The following is an 18,988-nucleotide window of genomic DNA, read 5'->3' as shown; positions in this document are numbered from 1 at the left end:
CCGAACATCTCCCAAGCAACACTGCAATGTTTGATTGGCAAGAACACTGATGGTACAAACGAAGGAGCATAAAAACTGCACAGTAGGAATAATTACACATTGCAGAGCATTTCACACCAGCCAAGGCAACATCTTGGCAAATGTTCACATCCGCACGGGAACAATTCATTCCCTCCACTAATTGCAAAATATGTCACAGAAGAAATCTCTGATAAAAGTAAGACTCAAACTTTTATTTCAGCATTTTCCCTTCACTGTATGTGCCTGTCAGTATCTGTAAGTTACATTTCTTTCTGGTTTTGACAGCAAATATATTTTCCCATGACAGTATCCCTTTAAGTTAACTTTTAGTATTTTATAGAATGACCAATTCTAAACAACTTTTCAACTGGTTTTATTATTTGCCATCTTCTTCTTCTGACTCTTTTCAACTTTCAAATGGGAGTCACTGCCCCCATCTAAACAAATACTCTGTAAGGCTGCACATTTATTGTTATTGCTACTTTTTATTGCTCTTTCTATTCAGGCCTCTCCTGTTCATATACCAGTCTTTTAATTTAAATTGCTGCATGGTTGCTAGGATAATTTGGACCCCAGCAACCAGATTGCTGAAACTGCAAACTGGAGAGCTGTTGGATGAAAAAAATAAATAACCCAGAAAACACAATTAATAAAAAATGAAAACCAATTATAGATAATATAACTCTCTACATCATACTAAAAGTTAATTTAAAGGTGAACAACCCCTTTTAGAGTCTACATAATCCACAGAAAAAGTTCATAATCACTGTCCTGTGACATCACCCCTTGGCAGACTTTGGTGGAAGAGAGATGCTGGGAGTTGTGTTTCAAACCTGCACGCCGACACCTGAGTCGTCCCCTAAGCTCAGGTATCTGACAGCAGCCCAGAGTACATTATGGGGCAGATTTATCAAAGGTCGAAGTGAAAATTAGATTTTTTTTTTCGTGTACTTTGGGGCCGATTCACTAAGCTCGAGTGAAGGATTCGAATGAAAAAAATTAGAATTTCGAAGTATTTTTTGGGTACTTCGACCATCGAATTGGTTAAATTAGTTCAAATTCGAACGAAATCGAACGAATCGAACGAAAAATCGTTCGACTATTCGACCATTCGATAGTCAAAGTACTTTCCCTTTAAAAAAAACTTCGACCCCCTACTTCGGCAGATAAAACCTACCGAAGTCAATGTTAGCCTATGGGGAAGGTCCCCATAGGCTTGCCTGTGATTTTTTGATCGAAGGATTTTCCTTAGATCGTTGGATTAAAATCCTTCGAATCGTTCGATTCGAAGGATTTAATCATTCGATCGAACGAAAAATCCTTCGATAGATCGAACGAACGTTTAGCGCTAAATCCTTCGACTTCGATATTCGAAGTCGAAGGATTTCAATTCGAGGGTCGAATTTCGAAGTATTTTTAACTTCGAAATTCGACCCTTAGTGAATCTGCCCCTTGACTAGGGAATAGTTCAAACTCAATTTCGAATTTCAAAATGTATCATATACTGTCTCTTTAAAGATTCGACTTTCGACCATTCACCATCTAAAGCCTGTCTAATTGCTGTTTTAGCTTATGGGGGACCTACTAGAAAATATTTGGAGTCAATTGGTGGACTTTGACAAGTCAAAGTTTTTTTTGGGAATTCGATCGAAAATTTACCTATTCGATCGAAAACTGACCTATTTGGCCAAGAAAACCCTTTGATTTCATTTCGGTTGGTCTTTTTGAATTCTAATTTTGAAGTTTTTCAAATTTAGTAATTCGACCCTTGATAAATCTGCCCCTATGTGTTATCACTCCACAGAGAAGACAATGGGGATCTACTGGGGGACAGAGACACTGCTAAAGAGCTATGGTGGATTTGGACAGAGTTTCAAGACAGAAAGTGTCACATTGAGAGCGTAATTCATTGTTGAGCTTTAGTTCTCCTTTAAGACTGAAAATATCTTGAAAGCACAGAGGAAAAGTGAACACATATGTTTTCAACATATTAAAGGGGTAGTTCACTTTAGGTTAACTTTTAGTATGTTATAGAACATTCAAAGCAACTTTTCAATTGGTCTTTATTAATTTTTTTTTTATAGTTTTTGAATTATTGGCCTTCTACTTTCGACTCTTTCCAGCTTTCAAATGGTGGGCACTGATAAAAACAAATGCTCTGTTAGGCTACAAGTTCATTGTTATTGATACTTTTTATTACTCATCTTTCTATTCAGTCTCTCTCCTTTTCACATTCCATTTTCGTATTCAAATCAACGCATGGTTGCTAGAGTAATTTCGGCCCTAGCAACCAGATTGCTGAAACTGCAAAACTGGAGAGCTGCTGGAAAAAAAGCTAAAAAATTCAAAAAATACAATTAATAAAAAATAAAAGCCAATTGCAAATTGTTTCAGAATATCACTCACTACATCATACTAATAGTTAATTCAAAGGTGAGCAATAGTTAATTTTCATGTGGCAACTAAAAAGAAATAATCTAAGCTCTCGGCCTTTGGCTTTGTGCCTATATATGGTCATGGAACTCTTATACTATCCCTGTATTTTACAACAGGGGATACAAAATTCCCAATATACTGTAATGCTGGAATTGCTGTATATTGTTATTTATGCAAAGTCAAGCGTTGACAATTAGTAATGGGCGAATAAATTCGACAAACAGAAATTTGTGGTGAATTCGGTGCAAGCGAATGAATTCACGAAACTGCGGCGACAAGTTGCTGCTGAAAAATCAGCTGCGTCCAAAAAAATTTCCGCCCCTCAAAATTATTTAGACACCCATTGACTTCGATGAGTTTCGTGATTTTTACACTGTTTCACGAATTTCGCACAAATTCGCCCATCGCTACTGACAATCAATGGGAAAAGGAGTTCATAGCAAGTAATTAGGTGTAATGCTTCCAACAGAAATGCTAATGTCGTTTGAACTACATCCTGTTTTTTGCCTGGGGTGGAATCCACAAAAAATGAAGGTATTTCTGTTGAGTTATGAGCGTTAAATGAATTTTAATGTCTTTCTCAAATGTTAAAGTAATTAAGATATGGGATGATTTTGCTGTGTAAGCTGGTGCCTCTACAGCCTAAAGATCCTCCTTTGACTTGATTTTCCCTTTTTCATCATTAAAGAGTCCCGTGTAAAGCTGTTCAGCATTTTTGTACTTCTTGTCGCCTTAGTATTACTGTATAAATTATAATAAAATAAGCTTTGATTATACAGAACATACAGAGAATCTCTGCTGCTCTACAAGTGATAACGCTCAGATGAAAAGAGTAGAAGGACAGCGTGAGACCTGCCATTGGCTCTTCCCCAAAAGGACTTTGATACTCAGCAGCAAAACTTAGTCCCAATGCTAATTAAAATGGAAACGGCTGGATGTTAACACAAAGTCTGCTGTTAGAGGGCTGCCTAGATTTTTAACACTCCTCCTGCTTTTTTTGTTTTTGTTTCCTTTGATTATTATCCCCCAGAAGAGTATTATTTGTACAGCAGAGGTGCACACATATTCAGCTGTTTCTATGTACCTGTACTTCTGATTTTGGATGGTCTTTAGTTTAGGAGATGTTAATGCAAACATTATCTGGCTACCGACATGCATCAGGATTATAAATGTCCTCATGCTATGACCTGTTGTAATATACCAGTGTTACCATACAAGGTTGAGGTCAGATTGATGACTTTTTCTGCAGTGATAAAAAACTCACCAAAAATCCATCCAACTGGGACAATTGCCCCCTATGAGGCAACAAACATGGATATGTTGCATGAGAGACTGGATGAGTAAAGCAAACTTGGGCTGCCATAGTGATATCACTTGAAGATATATATATATACATATATATTGCCTCGTCTGGTGCACAACGAAAAACATCTTGGTAATGCCTGGGTGCTGGTCATTGACATGTCATACTGCCTTCAAAGAATAGACAGCACTCAACGGACTTATTAGATAAGAAACAGTGATTTATTCAACGTTTCAGCCCTAAACTTGGGTCGCACTTTTTTAGGACTGCCCGAGTTCAGGGCTGAAATGTTGAATAAATCATTGTTTCTTATCTAATAAGTCCTTTGAGTGTGGTGTATTCTTTGATAGATATATATACAGGATCTGATCAGGATCTGTGTTTATTAACCACTCTGCCATTGACCAATCAAGAATAAATACTCATTCTACTTTAATGATTGTCAGAAGTGCTCTTCCTAAAACAACTAAAGCAGGTACATTTCCCTGCAACAGCAACAGATGCGAAACCTGCAAATACATCCTGCGCAAAGATCAAGTTGCAATTCCGAATACACAAAAACTCTACACCATTCTGGACCACTATTCGTGTGCTTCATCCAATGTGGTATACATGATTACATGTACTAGGTGCTCTACAAGAGGCATATACATTGGTGAAACAGGACAAAAATTGCGCACAAGGATGAACCATCACAGACATAAAATCAACACCAAATCATGTGATACACCAGTTAGGCAACACTTCTGCAGTCAAAATCACAGTCTTCAGGACATGAAGGTCTTAATTCTAAAAGGGAACTTTAAAACTGAACCGGAAAGGAAGATTTATGATTTCAAATGTATGGAGTTATCTAACACATTAAGACAGGGCCTTAATTTTAATTAAACCTCGATATTTAACCGTCAAAGTAAAATCCTTCGACTTCGAATATCGAAGTCGAAGGAGTTACCGCATTTCCTGTGATCGAACGAACGATTCGAAGGATTTTAATCCATCGATCAAATGATTTCCCTTCGATCCCAAATTGGCTAGAAAGCCTATGGGGACCTTTCCCATAGGCTAACATTGATGCTCGGTAGGTTTTAGGTGGCGAAGTAGGTGGTCGAAGTTTTTTTAAAGAGACAGTACTTCGACTATCGAATGGTCGAATAGTCGAACGTTTTTTAGTTCGAATCATTCGATTCAAAGTCATAGTCGAATATCGAAGTAGCCATTCTAATCCTTCACTCGAACTAAGTAAATGTGCCCCTATGTGACCTGACTGAATCCAGACTCCTGGACTATTTACAACCCACCCTAAATCATTGAATTATCTCTACAATTGATCTCTATCTATCTGTAACTTCCTAATTTATTGGCCATGAATAGTGATGGGCGAATTTATTCAGCAGGCGCATATTTGCGGTGAATTTCCACGTCCAAATATTTTTGCCACCAGCAGCAATTCTAGGCGTCAGAATTGTCGCCAGCGTCAAAAATATTTGGAAGCCGGCGTCAAAATATTCATTTTGAAAATTTTTCACCGTTTCACGGATTTCGCGGGAAATTCGCCCATCACTACCCATGAATACCTTTCACTGATCCAACAGTATATTTGCTGTGCCTTTCTAGCTTTCGTTTGTATTTTGCCTGACGAAGGGGCCTTGGTGCTCTGAAAGCTTGCAGTCTATTTTTATTGTTAATATAGGTATCACTTCTACGATACTTTTTGTATTTGTTTGTTTTTTTATTTGTTACTTTAGAGTAAACAGATGTGCCAAACTATATATAAAGTGATCTGGGGGCACCTTTACTATCACACCCTTGAACCAATATTCTCCCTGCTCCACTAATTTTGGATGTCAGGTGACTTCAGGTGATGATTCTATGTATTTTATATTATTCATATTAGGTAAGGCTTTGGGGGAAATGATCTGACAACAGGAGATGTTTTTTTTCACTTGGAGAGCCCGGGGGAGAGGGGCTGAAATCTGGGAGAATCCTGGCAAATATGGGGGAGCTTATAGATCAAAATACCCAATTACCTAAAATACCTAAATGTTTAAATTCCTAGCCTAGTTTAAATGCCAAGCCAGTTGGGTACCCTAGACTACCTGGCAGGCAATGTTGCTGCCCCTCCTCCATGTGCAGGAGCAGTTGAGTGTTGGAGATGGAACTAAGTTAAACGAAGGAGATGTACGTGCCTATTATCTGCCCTAGTATTTCCTATTTCCACCTACTATATTTGCAATGCTCCTTATTTTGCTTTTTTAGGGCAACAAGGAAGGAACCTGCAATGGAAGTCCAAGAAGTAATATCTGCTCAAGGCTGGTACTAATTCCAGGGCCTTGTATAAATACTCCCTGAACTTTGCACCGTATTCAGTAAAATTCAGCTGGCATTCCAAGGCAAAGTGAAAGAATAGAAGAGTCACTATTGTGGAGTTGGCCAAGGACATGCTGGTTGTCACTTGTGCCTCTGATATGAGCACTTACACAGTTCTAGGGAGTATGTGCTAGACCCTTACAAATAAGTTGATTTTATATCACGCCAAGAGAGGGTACAGGCTAAATTTCTGGAGTATGAGGTCAATAGTAATATGTACCTGTGGGACCACTTCTTAATTCATTTGAGAGTACAGCAAACACTAGGGGAGTGTTGGAATAATGCAGATCTGGGGGCATACACTGATATAAACATCTTTTTAATTAAGATCAAATCTTACAATAGTTTCTATTTGTGTCACTGAGGACAAGCGTTTCCAATGAAAGCTCTTAAGAACATTGTCTGGTACGTCGCAATTAAACAAGGGTGTATCCAGCCTTCATCAGCCTACGTGTGCCAAGAATTAAATCAGCTCTGTTCTTGTACTCCGTGGCTGTTCCTTGGCAACCAACAGACAATTGGGTTACCACGGAGATTTGATAGCGCTGACAGGCTCAAAAATGTAGGGAGCGGAGCCGGCAACAACCTCTCCAACAGAAAAAAAAAACATGTAACCTTTCGCAGAGACGAGAAACTGGCTAAAAGGCAAAAGGGAATTGCAGGAGAAAATGAGTTTGATATGTAATTCTGATTTCCTTTGTTAGTTAAGCTAAATGTCATTTTTTAGTCAATTTTAATGAGTCTTGAGGGCTTATTTACTATGGGTACAAGCGCAAGTGAATGAAATAGCAACTCCTGGAGCCCATACAATAGAGACCCATGCACCCAATGCCTTGCACCATATTGAAAATCCAATCTTATAGTTACAAGGGGCCCTGTATTTAATGGCTCTGCTGGGCAAGCAAGAAATAAAGGGCAGCAGGTCGCTGGATAAAGGATATTGCTATAATTTGGATCTTCATACCTTAAGTCTACTAGAAAATCATATAAACATTTTAAAAAAAAAACAATACGCTGGTTTTGCTTCCAATAAGGATTAATTATATCTTACTTGGGATCAAGTACAAGATACTGTTTTTTTATTACAGAGAAAAGAGAAATCATTTTTAAAAATTTGGATTATTCGGATAAAATGGAATCTATGGGAGACGACCTTCCCCTAATTTGGAGCTTTCTGGATAACTGGTTTCCAGATAACGGATCCCATGCCTGTATATAATTTCAATAAATATTGGTAAAACAATATTGGGGGCGTGAAAAATAATGTCGTTGGGCACGTAATATCTAATTACGCAACTGGAGGGCAAAATACATGGTGCTTTGTGTGAGCTTTTTTTACCCTTTGTACATGACTTGTACATGAGCCCTCTTGAAAGAGAACTTTCTTTTGAATATTAAAAATATACATGTGGGTGTGCATTTAAATGATTTGCCCCAGCAAAAGGAAACTCAGTTCTCTGTGTGTGAATAGCTAAACAAATTGATCACGTTTGTTAGGATTTCCATGTCTGCAAGTGAAAAAGTAAGGAGAATTAATTAGAATAAATACATAGGCTCTTCTTTTAATGTTGCCACTCTGTGAACAACTGCTAAATCAGCAGTGAAGAAAGTAATTGGGGTTTTTTTTTGATAGTGCGCCTTACAGTGTCTGCTACGGACCTGACAAGAGTACTAATCCAGATAATATATCACTGTGCCACTGCCCATTCTGGAGAATCAGCCTACATTCTTTTGCCGGAACAGAGGGAGGAAGGGTAAGAAAAGCCCATTTTTGGCAGTGAAAATAAACTCTCAAAAAGCTGATATTTGCCATCATCAAGAACTTCACCATTGAATGCTTATACAGGTATGGGATCCGTTATTCTGAAACCCAGTATGCAGAATGCTCCGAATTACGGAAAGGCCATCCATAGACTCCATTTCATCCAAATAATCCAAGTTTTTAAAAAATGATTTCCTTTTTCTCTGTAATAATAAAACAGTACCTTGTACTTGATCCCAACTAAGACATAATTAATCCATATTGGATAATAATAATTAACTCAGCAGTGTCTAATTAACCTGGGCACTGTCATTTGTGTTTACACTCTTAAATTAATTTTCAGCTTCCAAGGTCACAGAAACAGTAACGTTTTTGACTTCCCATCTGGTGCCCCGAAATGTCATTGGGGAGTCGCTTTCTGCCGTGCCATTACAGAACATGAGCACAGAAGCAGAATTAGGGAAAGATTTAAGACCATTGAAGTGAGACATGAAATACATTCCCAGTTTTCCTAATGTTTCCTTTGAATATTTAGTTTATAAACTAATTTGCCTTTCATCCTGCTTTTATTTTACACTGTTTCCTTCCTTTATTTTACACGTTTGCCTTCCAACTAGTCACCTAACTGGGCCATTAACTCATTACTGTGTCTAGTTGGTTATTCTGGACTATGCTGGTGAAAAATTTCAATCCAGTCTCAATCTAGTTTCTTGCAGGGTTGCAGATTAAAGGGATCCTGTCATCGGAAAACATGTTTTTTTCAAAATGAATCAGTTAATAGTGCTGCTCTAGCAGAATTCTGCACTGAAATTCATTTCTCAAAAGAGCAAACAGATTTTTTTATATTCAATTTTGAAATCTGACATGGGGCTAGACATTTTGTCAATTTCCCAGCTGCCCCTGGTCATGTGACTTGTGCCTGCACTTTAGGAGAGAAATGCTTTCTGGCAGGCTGCTGTTTTTCCTTCTCAATGTAACTGAATGTGTCTCAGTGGGACATGGGTTTTTACTATTGAGTGTTGTTCTTAGATTTACCAGCCTGTTGTTATCTTGTGTTAGGGAGCTGTTATCTGATTACCTCTGAAGTTTATCAGAGCACAAGTCACATGACTTGGGGCAGCTGGGAAAATTGACAATATGTCTAGCCCCATGTCAGATTTCAAAACTGAATATAAAAAAATCTCTTTGCTCTTTTGAGAAATTCATTTTGAAAAAATGTTTTTTTTCCCATGACAGTATCCCTTTAAGTTAAGGTTTTTAAAGGCAAAATAAAAGAGTAAATGTGACAGATGGAACTACTGCCTGTGCAGCTGCACTTGAGCCAAAAATGATTTATGCTGATATCTATTGATCTAATGAAGCTTCATTCTGCTTTTCAGCTGGCCTTTATGGAACACTAGGGTTGTCATCACCATGCTCAGGTACCAAGGTAAATAGGGGGTGATAGGGAAGTATATGGGAGCCCCAGTTTCAAATAAAGAACTGGCTAAGCAGCACAGTGTATCTATAATTTAAGTTATTCTGAGCATGCTACAAATAATTGCAGTTCATAACTTAAAGACTCATCTCCTTTCTTTTGCCATCCATACACCGCAGGCCATTATGCTCAGCCAAACGGAATAAGTGCTTGACATTTTTCACACATACACTGACCAGCCAGGCATGATAAAAAGGGGAAGACAGCATAATACATATGGTGGGAACACCTGTCATATTATTAACATCCTACACAATATGATGGTTAGTTTAGAAAACTCTTTTATTAGTCTTTTTAAGCAAAATCCAAACCATCAATGTGCTTGTACAAAAAAAAACCTGTCGTGCAAAGAAGAGCTGTACCACAGAGTATGTCCATGGCACATTCGGCACCAACATTACCAAAACAAATTTGATCCTGAAAACAGATATTTAATAAATACATCTATCGGCTGATATTTTCATAAAGTTATCATCACTTTTATGGTAATGGTAAATTGGGGAATTTTTAAGCACTATGCTTTTATGCAGCTTTCATGCTTTATGGCTGAGATTCTACCAATCCGATTTTTACTAGAGAAGAACACTGAGGAAACTAGGGAAGAACATTGAGGGAAATGTTTGGGACCTGGGGGTTTCTGAATAAGGGATCTTTATATAATTTGGTTACCCATACCATACATCTATTAAAATTAATTTAAATCTTAAATAAACCTAATAGGATTGTTCTGCCACCAATATGGATTCATGCAGCTTAGCTACCTTCATGTACAAGTAAATGTTGTATTATTATAGAGAACAAGGGAATCGTTAAAAAAAATTTAATTATTTGCTATGGTCTTTGCGTAATTCAGAGATTTTTCAGATATGGGATCCCATACGTGCTATGTGTATGTCACAATAGTCATAATAAAAAATGCTAGGATGATAGCCAACCTTTGCACTTGCTCTGTGCCCAATTTGGTGCCGCGGGGTTGGCAAGTACCACTTTGGCTGGCAGTGAACGGCAAACAGAGGAATGAACACCAAAAAGCCAGTTGGGTGTTGGCTTCCAGTGTCCATGTTCCTGGTCGGCAATTACTCATAGGGAATCTAAGGCTCAGGGCACACAGGCAGATTCGGGGAGATTAGTCGCCCAGCAACAAATCTCCTCATCGCCGGTTGGATGACACTTGGAGTGATTCATTTTCCGAAGTCGTCCGACGAGGAAACTTTGGGCGACTTTGTAAAACAAATCACTCCGAGTGCCCATCCCAATGGCGATTTACATTTTAGCAGGCGGGAAGGCAGGGGAGGCAGTTCGAGGAGATTAGTTGCCCCAGAGAAATTTGTCCCCTGGCAACTAATCTCCGTGAATCTGCATGTGTGCCCTGACCCTAAAAGTGTATGTGACGTAGCCAAAGTTCCTGCCTTCCCAGGGGTCTAGATGCAACATTAGTACTGGGGGCTCATAGAGATTTAATTACTTGACTATTTAAACAACCTTACACAAAGGGCCTCATATGTACTCGCAGCTGAACAGCAAATAAGATCACAGAAAACAAATATATATTGGATGCATAGTGGATTATGCATCAGAGTCAAAATGGGAGGTAAAACTGATTGGAAACACATCTATAATGACACGTGTGCCTGTTATCTATGGGCATGTTACTGAATTAAGTAAGGGTGCAGAGTTGTTTACGCCACATTGATCCCTTTAATTATCCATGTTAATCAACTAATCTCATTATAATGCAGAGCTAAACAAATCACTGCGGATGTCAAGGCTATGAATGAGCATTAAGCCTTGCGTTCACTTGTTCAAAGCTTCCCCTGTACATGTGCTCATCCGATTGTCATGTTTAGGGGGGATTTGCTCATCTGGTTGAAACCTATACAGCTTCAATTCAAATAAAAAAAAAAAAAACAAATATACATTAACTTTCATTTTCTGTGTTTTCAGCAGCAGATTGTTATATGGTTTTTTTTTGGGCAGCCAACCAGAGTGAATTGCTCAAGAAGGGCTTAAAGGAACAGTAACACCTAAAAATGTGTTTAAAAAAAGTGTTTTAAAGGAATACAAATATCATGTAGTGTTGCCCTGCACTGGTAAAACTGGTGTGTTTGCTTCAGAAACACTACTATAGTTCATATAAACAAGCTGCTGTGTAGCAATGGTGGAAATTATAAAAAGTCTATGGGGCAAATTCACTAAGACTCGTAGTTGCACCAGCGTCCGATTTGGCGCACTTCGACAGGCGAATTTTCGCCAGTGCTACTAAATCTGAAGTTGCGCTCAGGGGAAGCGTAAGGTTGCGAAGTTGCACTAGCGTTAATTCGCCAAGCAAAGCAAAGTTACGCTAGCGATGCTTAATTTGCATACGGCGCCAAATTGAATTTACAATGGAAGTACACGTAGCAGCACTACACAAGCCTGGGAAACCTTCAAAACATCAAATAAAATTTTTATTTTGCCCTACACATGTGCCCACTGTATAGTTAAGGTGCCATGAGTTAGGAAACGTAGGGGGGAAGGAGGGTAGCCCCAAAAAAAATTTCGATTTTTTTTCAGCCTATCACCCATAAAAAAAGAAAAACGCCAGCGTTTTTTGGGACTTTGAAAAGATTTCAACTTTTTTTGAAGCAATCCCTATCTACTCCATTGCACTTCGCCTGGTCTGAGGTGGCAAAGGAAATCTAGCGTAAAAGATAGCGTTCAGAAAAATGCGCGCGTCAGTGAATTTGCGTAGTTACCTCCATTGTGCAAATTCGCCAGGCGTAAGGGTGCGAAGTAACACTAGCGATTTTACACAAATGTCCGTTAGTGAATCGGCAAATTAACGAAAATGCGCTACGCTAGCGAATTAACGCTAGCGTTAGGCGCTTCGTCCTTTAGTGAATTTGCCCCTATATGGCACAGGTTGTGGATAACAGAAAACACCATTATGTTCTACAGAGCTTATCTGCTGTGTAACCTGAGCCCTTTCTCCTTTGAATGGCTGCCCCCATTGCTACACAGCAGCTTATTTACATAAACAGTAGTCGTGTTTCTGAAGCAAATACAGCAGTTTTACCAGTGCAGACAAACGATACATTATATTTTTATTACTTTAAACAAGTTTTTTTTTTATGTTACTATTCCATTAAATCTTACCACCTACAAGAAACTGCCAAAGGCCCATTGCCCATAGGCAGTGGGTATAAGCAAAGATGCCTAGTGCAGATCCTGGTGGATGTGTTTGTACATATTAAAATATATTAAGCTACTCGCCAGCTCATGCCATCACAAATGATGTATAAATAAGGAGATATGTATGTGGGTGTCCATGGGTCACCCATATGCTACATCTTATTTGTCATGTGCAGGGTTGCCATCAATAATGCCGGACCCTTCTCTTACAGAGGCTTCTCTTACATTAGCCCACGGGTCCCCTGGGGTCCCTGGGTGGTGGCCTTTGCCAACAAGTAAAATAAAAATGCTCATTGCATGCACAATTAAACCCCTATTCGGTCCTGACTATGCCAAAACCCCTCCTATCCCCTCAGGTCACACCCCTTTTGCAACCAGTAAATCATGCCTTTCCATCTAAGGGTCCTCATTTGCAACAGGGCCCCTGAATGCAGTAGCCGCTGTACCCTCCTGATGTTGGCCCTGATGTTACCAGCTGTCTGTTAGGCACAAATATTTGCACTGCACACTGTAGGCTCTGTGGAGCACATCTATTATTGAGTTTTACAGGTCCAGTCTTCAACATAAAATTCAAGATGTTAATTAATTTTTAACCACCCCAAGAGATGGCAAAGCATGCCTCAATAGATGAGCTACATCATTTTCATTTTACAGGCATGCAAGCAGACAGAAAGAAATCACTTTATAAAAGCAAGGGAAAGGACTGCAACAGGAATAATATTGTGTCCCTTCTTATTTTCATTAGATAAATGTAAAGACAATACAAAAAAAGGAATATCTTGTCTTCAGTAAATTGTATGCGGGCATGTCTTGAATGTGGTTAGAATATTATCATCTGCAAATAAGGCAACTAAGAAATACTTCTGATGACATGAAATATAGGTGCTATTCTATTGCAACGTGAAGAATGTTTTCAAGCAAACATGTAAAGGAGCTGACCCACATGTGTAAATGAAAATAATACAATAATGAATGTTCTTTACAGTGAACAAACTGAGGCCTCATCCATAGGGATGTAGCGAACCGGCGATAATGTGTTTGCGAACGCCGTTCGCGAACACCGGCAAAAAATGCGAACAGTTCGCGAACTTCGAACATCCGAAAATCGTTCGATTCGAACGATCGAAGGATTTTAATCGTTCGATCGAACGATTTTCGTTCGAATCGAATGAAAATCGTTCGATTTTAGCGACCGAATGGTCGAATGGTCGAACGATTTTGACGCGAACGCCTATTGGCGAACGTCGCGCGACGTTCGCGAACTTGCGGCGGACGCGAACAGCCGATGTTCGCCGCAGAACAGTCCGCGACATCCCTACTCATCCATTCTGAACCCAAGTTATACTATAAAATTGGATATTTTAGTTTAATATCCTAATACCATAGGTTGGCAACCAATACAACAGCCCATATTCAGAAAAGCAATGAAGGGCATTTCTCTTGATTTACCATTGTAGGCATACCTGTTTTCCATCCAGTGTGTACAGTCTCTTCACAACTCCGGAATCCAGCTTTATGGCATCAGTGATATCGGTAAGGACCTGCTCAAAGGAATGAGCTGTCTTCTTGTTCAGTAGAATCCGAACAGCTTTTCGGGGCTTCACCCCGCTCCTGATGATGGTTAAAAGCTTTGGCCTAATGAAATCCTTGCTCTCTCTTGCATCAGAGATGTTCGGTTTGGGAGCAGCGAGTGGTTGCCCAGAACGAGAGGCAGTGGTGGTCTTCACATTCACCGACCAGTTCGGGTTTACATTCTTTGTGTATTCAAGTTTTTTGAAAGGTTCAATAGAGCCACATACATAACTTTCCCCTGAAAAATAGGAGGGGCAGTTAATATGTTAATTAAAACAAGCCAATGAAATAAATTCATATTATAGTAATAACACTGGCATACAGACCATGGGTGCATCTAAATAGTATATTGTTACCAACATGAAGCACACTAAGAAAAGTTTGGCATATGATAGACATGCAGTGTATGTCATTGGGATCCCAACTGGGATTTTTTTTTCTGACTACCGTCAACTTTTAAATATTTGTTACAATTTTTTCATTTCTGAATTTTTTTGTTGTTGTAGAGACATCAACCTTTAATTTATACACATTTTCTAATTACATTTGACTCTTCAGAAGCTCAGTCTTGTTAACTGACCACTTATAGATTTTCAAGATGGCAGGACCATGGCTACATCCATCTCTTACTCAAGGATAAACCCTTCACTTCCATGAGCTTCAGCTGACACAACCTGCAAAGGAAAACCTTGAACTTACTTCCTGGTCAAGTTGGGTGTTAGATACGGGATTCCATTGGGCTGAAATAGACTGCACCATGCACCTCATGAGCTAAAGTTGGCAGAACCAGCAAACTGGTACACAATGGCAGTATAGAAGAGCACAAGCAGGTGCAAGTGATTTGAGCAACATTCACCCACCGGTGGGGTGAAATAGGGTCATTATCTTCCAAATGATCTTCCTATTTTATTGCCTAAGAATGTGGCATTGCTAACTTCAGCAAGAAATACGTTTATAATAAAATATGATCATGATATGATGCAGCCTACAACTAATGTTCCAAATAATCCTCATAGGAAACTGGTTAAAACAGCAGATAAACCAGTGGCTCCTCATACAGTACACAATCTGGAAGGCTACCATCCTCTCCAGGAATAAATGCATCTCTAAAAAACCAAATTCAACACAAGATCAGAGACCTTTAAGATTATGGCCCCTGATATACATGTTCAGTGATTGAGCTTGTCTGTGAACAAAGTGACCCTTAAGGTGGCCATAGACACACAGATAATATCGTACGAAACTAATTTTCGTCCGATATTCGTTGCGTGTATGGTGGAAAAAGAGCCGACTGATATCGGCAGAAGACTTGGATATCGGTCGACTCGTCGATCGGGCCGGACAGAAAATTTTGATCGGGTGCCTTTGAAGGAACCCAAACATCGCCCATTGTTAGTGCTGAATCGTCAGATACAGGTAGAATTCTATTGTTTCTTCCCGTATATCTACCTGTATATCTGACGATTCAGCTCTACACGTGTGTATTGAAACGAACGATCTTTCTTGGAAAGATCTTTTCCAAGAAAGATCGTAATTGTTACATCTATTGCCACCTTTAGAAAACTGACAAATCACCAGTAGTTGGAAACTAAAAGGCAGTGGGTCTGAATTGTAATATTCTGCATCTTTGGTCCAAAGCTCTTGTTTTTAGCTAAGATTCTTATCCAAGTTTTACATTGATTGAAAATTTATAGTATCATATTGTAACTGGCAGAAGGTCTGTGGTGTGAATGGAGATGAGATTTTGTAGACTTAATTTTGCTTTTAAAACTGATTAGTTATGTTTTTTTTAGGGATGCACCGAATCCACGATTCAGCATTTTTCAGCAGGATTCGGATTCGGCCGAATCCTTCTGCCTGGTCGAACCGAATCCGAATCCAAATTTGCATAAGCAAATTAGGGGCGGGGAAGGAAATCACGTGACTTTTTGTCACAAAACAAGTAAAAAATGTTTTTCCCTTCCCACCCCTAATTGCATTTGCATTCCCAATAAAACATCTTACTTATTGTTCAATACAGGATGATGTATCATTCCAATGACTACCTCCTCTCCAAATACATCCTAAACAATTGAAGTGGACTTTTTACTACAAACTATACTTTCTTATATTACAGCTCACCTATAAACACCTAGGCTGTGCCTCCTAGGCCCCACCAGAGCCTGTAATAGCTAGGGCCTGCAATATGCTCCACTAAATATTAAAAGTAATAAATAGTATCTGTATAACCCAGTTCTCTGGTAGAAATGAATGAGTTGATGGAATGTGTCATACAATGGGGCCCACATGCAGATTCACATTTCCCTATGTAGTTGCATATCTTATACACCTTTTAAAACCTTCTAAACCTTTTTTACCCTTGAGCAAAATTCAGATTTTAAAAGAGTTGGGAGCAACTCAAGCATAAATAATATTCCTAGGTGGTTCAAAATAAGTGTTGTGATTGGCCATTTGGTAGCCTTTATGTGGCCTGGCAGCCTATAGGAGGCTCTGTTTGGTAGAACAACTAGTTTTATGCAACTAAAACTTGCCTCCAAACCAGAATTAAAAAACAAGAACCTGCTTTGAGGCTACTGGGAGCAACATCCAATGAGGAACATATTGCTCACAACCCACTGGTTGGGGATCACTGTTCTACACCCATCAGGTCATATATGTCAGACCCTTGCATGATTAATGGTCATTTATCTCTAACAACATCATGTCATTCATACCTTCAGAACTCGTTAGCACAACATCTATGGAGGCCCTAACAAGGTTTTTTTGATGTTAGTTGCTTAAAAGTAGGGATGCACCGAATCCAGGATTCGGTTCAGGATTCGGCCAGGATTCGGCATTTTACAGCAGGATTCGGATTCGGCCAAATCCTTCTGCCCAGCCGAACCGAATCCGATATACAAATTAGGGGCGGGAAGGGAAATTGCGTGAATTTTAGTCACAAAACAAGTAAGTAAAACATGTTTTCCCCTTCCCACCCCTAATTTGCATATGCAAATTAGGATTCTGATTCAGTTCGGTATTCAGTGAATCTTTCGCAAAGGATTCTGGGGTTCGGCCGAATTCAAAATAGTGGATTCGGTGCATCCCTACTTAAAAGCTGTTTAGTAGAAAAAATTTCCACTATGCACTCCAATGCACTTCGCCTGGTCCGAGCTGGCGAAAGCAAGTCTGGCGGAACAGGTAACGTTAAGTAAAATCCGCATCTTAGTGAATTTGCAGAGTTACGTCCATTCGCCAGAGCGAAAATTCGCCTTGAGTTAGAGTGAGAAGTAACACTAGTGTCTATCTCCTTCACTAGTGAAGTGACGCCTGCAGACGTAAATCGGTGAAGCCCCTGTGACCTTTAGTAAATCTGCCCCATGGTGTAAGGTACATATATTTGCCTATAACTGTATGTACTTTGCTCAATGTGTGTTCATGCCTGTAATGTCTCTAGTCCATGTGCACCATGTGGTCTACAGTCCTGAATCCTTATTGGACGTTCATATCTACAACAATTGTGCCTGCTGCTTCGCACAAGGGTGTTCCAACTGTTGTACTATTTTTGTGGCTATGACACCATCATTAGTAAGTTCCTATTTTATTTTTAGGCTTCTCTTAAGCTCAGCTCATTATACATGTAATTACAATGAAAGAACAGAATGAGGAACAATGACATTTTGTGTATAATTTACATGAAAATGAATATTTACCAAAAGTCAAGCTTTTTGACAAATAATGGAAAAGAAACTGTGCTCAGTATTTAAATTAACGGAATAGTCATGGAGGAAAGAGTGGTTTGATTTTCCAGTTGTTTAAACACAAAGTGCAGCTGCGAGCTAATTATTACTGGTCTAATTTAGCAAAAGAGCGTAAATGAACTGAGGATTCAGAGCTGATTCCATTTGAGAGGAAAACTAGAGGAGGCACTTTCACCAGTCAATTGATGTTCTTCATACAGCCCAAAATATGGGTGATACAGATAATGTAATTATTGTTTGTACTGCAAAGCTGTCCCCATATATAGACGCTAATATGGGTTTCTCAAGCGTTGTATGATGTTTGACTCAGTGCCTTCAAAGCATTTTGTCATAAATGTTGCGATTCTCATAACAATTGAAAGGGCCTACATGGTGGAAGGCCAATAATGGAAGCCAGTGTTGACCACTCCCTGTTTTAAACCACACGCATCTTACCACAATCATTTTTAAGGCCATGTCCACATTAATGGTGGCAGTACACCAAAAAACCAAATGGTTGGTGCTCACTGCAGGGATTTCACCCATATGTGAAAATTGTAATTCATATTAAAACATACCCTTACATTTATATGCCTCCACCTCCCCTGTATATAATACAGCACCCCCAGCACATGATTTAATACCTTGGGGGGCCATTTCTAAAAAAAACCAGAACAAACCCTACCAGGCTCACATCTCACAGACAAGTATGACACACACAGGGGGCATAGGGAATGCAGAGTATGGCACACACAGGGAGCACAGGGAAGGCGAGTATGGCACACACAGGGAAATAATGCAATTTATAGAATTAATTTTTGCATTGACTTGTTTTAGGACACACTCTTGGTGGTCAACCCACATAACTGCCCAATAACATACATCTTAAGAAGTGTATTCTGCACATAACTGAAAGCATTGGAGTAAGGGAACTGCTAATCAGTAAATCTCAGCCTACAGTACCCACACTGAACAGGGGGATGCAGCAAGGAGAAAAGTTGTAGATCATGAATGGATGGTGGGAAAAGGCTTTATATTGTGTCACTTAGCCACACAATTCCTTACAGTAGAGTGCAGTCACTTTTAAGTTCAACTATTAGGTATTTTAAATCATGTACTAAGGTGATTATTTTAAACAAGAAGATAATTATGATAACTTT

At 39.2% G+C, this 18,988-nt stretch overlaps 1 protein-coding gene across 3 annotated transcripts in view; it reads right to left on the bottom strand.

Annotated features, from left to right (window-relative positions):
• Window positions 1-18,988, bottom strand: part of dclk1.L (doublecortin like kinase 1 L homeolog) — a 223,019-nt gene that overhangs the window by 181,994 nt on the left and 22,037 nt on the right. For all 3 annotated transcript variants that reach the window (XM_041582640.1, XM_018247681.2, XM_018247680.2), the window contains exon 3: window positions 14,001-14,347. In XM_041582640.1, the coding sequence (XP_041438574.1) occupies window positions 14,001-14,347 (347 nt within the window). The remainder of the gene's footprint in view (window positions 1-14,000; window positions 14,348-18,988) is intronic.

The sequence above is a fragment of the Xenopus laevis genome, chromosome 2L, assembly GCF_017654675.1.
Source record: "Xenopus laevis strain J_2021 chromosome 2L, Xenopus_laevis_v10.1, whole genome shotgun sequence".
In the NCBI taxonomy this organism is placed as follows: domain Eukaryota; kingdom Metazoa; phylum Chordata; class Amphibia; order Anura; family Pipidae; genus Xenopus; species Xenopus laevis.
The sequence above is the reverse complement of the archived record's forward strand: the minus strand, read 5'-3'. Positions and strand labels throughout refer to the sequence as shown.